Source organism: Alexandromys fortis, unplaced genomic scaffold (genome assembly GCF_014885135.2).
Source record: "Alexandromys fortis isolate MF-2015 unplaced genomic scaffold, M_Fortis_MF-2015_v1.1 scaffold_249, whole genome shotgun sequence".
Classification (NCBI taxonomy): Eukaryota; Metazoa; Chordata; class Mammalia; order Rodentia; family Cricetidae; genus Alexandromys; species Alexandromys fortis.
In genome coordinates, this window is record NW_026068129.1 from 524,280 (window position 1) to 529,909 (window position 5,630).

General features: G+C 45.0%; 1 protein-coding gene across 1 annotated transcript; it reads right to left on the reverse strand.

Annotated features, from left to right (window-relative positions):
- Positions 1–4,696: 4,696 nt before the first annotated feature.
- On the reverse strand, positions 4,697–5,413 carry LOC126490757 (RNA-binding protein with serine-rich domain 1-like). Its single transcript, XM_050125918.1, has 2 exons — positions 4,960–5,413; positions 4,697–4,817 (listed from the first exon to the last, which is right to left on the reverse strand). Exons 1-2 carry the CDS (start codon positions 5,383–5,385, stop codon positions 4,701–4,703), a joined length of 543 nt encoding a protein of 180 aa, XP_049981875.1. The 5' UTR covers positions 5,386–5,413; the 3' UTR covers positions 4,697–4,700.
- Between the last annotated feature and the right edge of the window lie 217 nt (positions 5,414–5,630).

The window sequence follows — 5,630 nt, forward strand, 5'->3', positions numbered from 1 at the left end:
GTTGGATTACAATTTCAGAGGTTTAGTCTCTTCTCATCATGGCAGGACACATGGTGGCATGCCGGCGGACATGGTGCTGGAGAGGGAGCTGAGAGTTCTACATCTGGATCTGCAGGCAGCAGGAAGAGACAGTGAGCCACCAGGCTTGGTTTGAGCTTCTGAAACCTCAACGTCCCCCCCCCCTCCAGTAACACACTTCCTCCAACAAGGCTACTCCTACTCCAACAGGGCCCCACATTCTAATAGTGCAACTCTCTATGGGCCTAAGGGGACCATTTGTATTCAAACCATCTCCGATGGCTTCTGAGGACTGATATCCCAGGCTGGCTTCTGGCCTCCACACATACATGCACACGCACTCCATACCCCACAAAACCTGATGGCGTCCATGACATTGTTCCCTCGAGCAGAGCTCCACATGGTCCTATTCATGTACCTGTTCTATACCTGTTTTCTTAACTATGTAGAAAAACCAATCTTTGCACCTGTGGCAACCAACCTGGCCAGGACAACTCAGGACCTTGAGAGGCAGCATCCACTGTCCCATTGCAACCTGTCAGGTGCAGTGTAACAGAGACCTGGTAAGCAAATGGTAGAAAGTTGGTAGCAACAGCTTAGGTCTGTCTGTGCGGCGTCTTAGTTAAAAACATTTCAGTTTTGTCCAGGTTAAAAAGTCCTCTCGAACCCTGAGCTTGGGAGCCTTCTCATTATATGCATTTTCTGAGGGGGAGGGCACAAATCAATCCATAGCCATTCTGTTATACACTTCTGACTCCAACGCTGGTTAAGGACACTGTGGTATTCCCACAAAAGCCCCAAATACTTAGACAAATACTTAACCGCCTTCATTGTTTAGGAAGCTAGGGTGCCTGTGACCAGCCCAACGAGTACTCTGACTCTTATCTTTCAGTGACTCTCCACAAGTCGCAAAGGTCATGGACATAGCTTATAGACGTAATACTCCCTGAGGTTGTGTCCTGTGTGGTAAGACTCTGGGGCTCTGGTTTAAGGCTAACAACTAATAAACACAGGGAAGAAAGGTTGGACCTGGCTACTCATTAAAGAAATGAGAAGCCAGTTAGGTTAGCATTCTTCAGCCCACATAGTTACATTTGTAACTATGGCCACCATCTCTCCAGCATAGATCCCTGACCCTTTTTTGTTGCTGAATATTAGGTTAAGATGTGTTACATTTGTTTATGCTGTGGAATATATTTTTTTTAATGATGCAAAGATGAGTTGCATTCTTTTATGTTGCATTTGTTTAACTCCGTAAAGCTGTGTTACTTTGCTTGTCTAAAGTGCCTGATTGGTCTAAAAAAAGAGCCCAATGGCCAATAGCTAGGCAGGAGAAAGGATAGGTGGGGCTGGTTGCAGAAAGAATAAATAGGAGAAGAGATAGGAGGAGGAGCAAGAAAAGGAGGAGGAGAGGAGGACTCGAGGGATCAGCCAGTCACCCAGTCACACAGACAGCCACGGAGTAAGAAGGGAAAAGCTTAGAGGCAAAAATGAAGTTAAAGAGAAATGGGATAATTCAAAAGCTGGCAAGAAGCAAGCCAAGGTAAGGCAGGGAATTCATAAGTAAGACTAAGTTTCCGTGTATTTATTTGGGAGTTGGGTGGCAGGCCCCCAAAGAGTAAACAAAATGAAAAACAAAACAAAAACCAGCTACACGTTTCTGTTGGACAGACTGGTGAGCTGGTCCAGACTGGCTGGAGGACAATTTGCTTATCAGAAGTTTGAGTAATATATGTGGCCAGCTATGACTAAGTTGATATCCTGGGGAAGTCAGGAACTTTTAATCTTATTTTGCACACAATATTTGAAATTGGGGTTTTGGTAGGCATCTAGTGACCTGGAACTGATTAAATAAATGTGGCCCACCTACATACTGAAACTCTATCTCCGCACTGAAAAATTTATAGATGAACATATATATTAATATGCTTATTATTAATAATACATATATGATATATTAATATGCTTATTCATAAAGTCGCCTATTCAGCAAAGGTAAAATGGAGTATAAAATACTTTACATTACAGTCTTACTTTGGTAAGAATATATATATATATATAATGTGTGAACCCAAAAAGACACACACTAACACAGCAGGAGGGGCAGATCTGGTATGGTGAATGTATTTAATTTTGCTTTGGCTTGCCTTTACATTTTCTACAATGTGAATGTACATTTTTTTTATAATGTGAAAAGAATCATCAATATAAGATTTCCTCTCACCCTGGGTCTGAACACCCAGACATAAAAAGACTGATGTCTATCTTAATCTAACTTGACAATTAATGTTTGTATCCTATCTGCTGATTTTATGATGGAGGTATCCGTCAATGATCTTTTCTCGATATTTCTTGATTCTGTGAATAATTAGAATACAGAGCTTGTGGCCAGTCTGACTGCTGGGTGGCCTGGTGATGTGGATGTTTAGTGATAGCCCTGGGAGGTCCCAGAGCATAAGTGTTGTACCCAATTAATTTTTTATTCCTCTAAGAAAATGCTACTTAGGTTGACAGGCATATTTCCTCAGTGGAGGGAGAATCCGAGATAAGAGCATGCTGGGAAGTGACTAGGGAATAAGGGAACCTTGTAAATCTGATTTCCCTGAATAGCCCGTGAAAGCATTAAACAAACAGAGCGCTGTCTCCTGGAGCTTTGCCTGAATTAAAGAGCGTAAGAAGTATTGACTTTCCACAACTCAATAGAACTATTATTTGTGATTGAATGCCAGATTAAATGGCTGGAGAGCAGCCATAAGCAAGGCTGTGAATACACGGGAATGGGGGCTGCTGCAAAGTCCTTTCTAATCGCCGTGCCATGCAACGACAGCAAGTGCCTGGTTGTCCCCTTCACACAGTTACTCACATCCTTAGGCGGAGCTGGCCTCCTGGTTTCTCTCCCTCATAGAGGATGCCCGCCGTTCTGAGACTTCATTTCAAAGGTGAGGTGCCTGGGTCTAGATGGTCCCGATGGCGTGGAGCATTAAAGAGCATGCCCAGTTCCGTGGCTTTCCTTTCCCTGAGTGGGAGAATCAGACCCAACCGATAAAAGAAATAAAGCAGGGCCCACGGAGGGAAGCTTTTCTTTTTACAAAGCTAGGCAAGGCGTTTTGTTCAGAAAAGAAACACATACAGAAGAAGACACTGTTCAATGTATCTCTTAGGCAGACTTAGAAGGCCAGATCTCTCTCTTCTCCCCTGTGCCCACCACAAGTGACACATCATTGTATAAATTACAGAATGCTTTCCAGTTTAAAAATTATATGTAAGTTAAATTCAGCAGTAACAACAACTTTTGTTCTACCATCCTTCTGTAAATTTTCCCCTTTAGCTCTAGAACTAGGAGGTGAGTGTGATAGGGAAAACTGATTGTCAACCTGACAGAATCCAAGTGAAATCTCCCGAAGGCAGGTCTCTGGGGGAATCGATGGGTGAGCTTCTAGTGTGAGGACCCACCTTAACTTTTTGTGGCTCTGTTCCTTGGAGTAGGACCTCAGGCTGTATAAAACAGGGAGAGTGAGTTGAGGACCCGCGTTCATCTGTCTCTCTGCTTCCTGACTGAGGATGTGACATGAACAACCTCCTCCTACTCCCCCTACTGAGCCTTCCCCCGTGAGGGGCTTACCCTAGAACCATGAGTCTTACTTTGCTCTCTTTGCATATCTGGCAGTAAGAAAAACAGTCAGTTCCTATAGTCGTGGAGATATTTAAAAATATTAGTTCTCAAATTTCCAACTTTTGGTACTTTATAACTTTACGTTTTAAAAGTGTCAGCTCCCACTTTATAAGTCTGGGGAACTCTGGTGAATGGCCAAAAAAAAAAAAAAAAAAAAAAGCTCAGGCTCTAGGATTGCCCCTGAGACCTCAAAAATCTATATCCAGTGGCCTCATATGAATGCTGAAGGCAAGCAGGAAGGTGGGGGAAATAGGTAGGCTGCTTTAATTGTAAACAGGCGCAGACGACTGTGTTGCTTCTGCTGTTTATTTTTATTTTTAGTTTGCATCTAGTCCGAGGTTTATTCAACAGTCCTCTCACTCACAAGTACAAATGGCTTTATCTAAAATACTATAAAGTCATAAAACTCAAAACAAAATTTATAGTACTGACTGTACAATAAAAGCAAAAACAGGCAATGAATACACTGCCACGGTTAACCTGCAACATCCCTGTGAACGGCAGGTGACAATGAGTGTGGCGGCAGGTTCCATGAGGACCCTGTAGAACTGGCTCACCAATTTCAGAGAATAACAGAGACCTGGGGGTAGGGAAGTTGACGAGGACTCCAAAGGGGACATGGTCAGGCCTAACAGCACAGCAGCTTGGTCCCCTTTCCGCAGATGTGGCACAGCAACAGCAGGAGCACGAGCAGGTTGCCTAGGTCCTAGGTCATCTGTGGAAAACCGTGTCTTGCAATATGGAGGCTTGCTCATCCCAGCTGGCTCTGCTATAAACCAGACTCTCAAGAAGGGGAAGGGTGAACTTTCTAGCCAGAAAACTACAGGGCACTTTTATGGGCACAGTCCTGAATCAACAGTACCTCTGCAGCCAGAATCCTCCTGCAGAGGAAATATCTCAACTGCTGTCTTCAAAGCCCACCCCGTTATGGGATCCTTCCCTACAGATCCTCGTTGGCTAAAGAAAGGACAAAACTGAGTTGGGGGAAAATAAGTTACAGAGGTACGAATCAACGTCCCTGCTTATCAGGAGGAGTTGGAGCTGGAGCGGCTCCTATGGCGGCGGCGGCCAGGAGATCAAGACCTCCTATGCACAGGGGACCTGCGCCTTGGAGAGTGAGACCTCCTCCTCATCCCTGGGGGTGACCTGCGTCACATGGAATGCGGTGGAAGCATTCTCCTGGGTGGACTGAATTGCCATGGGGGTGGCTGAGGCCAGGGTGCCAACACAGCAGTAGCAGTGATCTCATGGCCATCAATTTGTCCTCTATCCATGTGTTTCAGTGCCTTCTCTGCTTCATCTGGATTCTCAAACTCTACATATGCATAGCCTTTGGATAGATAAGGATGCATCCTTTCTACAGGCCTGTCAATCATTTTAATTTTCCCATAAGTAGAAAATATTTCCATATGATCCTTGGTCACATTCCTGGTGAGCCTCCCAATGTGCACTTTGGTGGGATTAGGTGAAGGGCTCAGCCTTTTCCTCTCTTTCTCATCTCTTTTAGGTAGTTTGGATTTGGAGCGGAAGTGCCGCCGGGAAGGGCTGGGATAGCCAGAGGAGCTGCTAGAGCTGGAGCTCCGGGATGTGCTGGAGCTCCCAGAGCAGCTGGACGCAGAGGAGGAGCTAGAGCCACTGCTTGAACCTGTGCTGGTGCTGGAGCCTGAGCTGGAAGTCGAGCTGGATCGAGACATCTTCCCGAGGCCGCCACCTCCTCCCGCTCTTCTCAGACCCCCTGTTGTTTATTTTTGATATTGTGTTTTAATCATAACATTTCTCATTTCCAGGCTCCAAACTGTTCTATATATCCCTCTGCACTCTCCCTCCAATTCATGGCCTCTTTTGCTCATCATAATTCCTAACAGCAATCTATAAACCTTTGTCCTTAGACCCACAGATAAGTGCAGTCTTCACCTCTCATCAAGGAAATGTCTCTGCA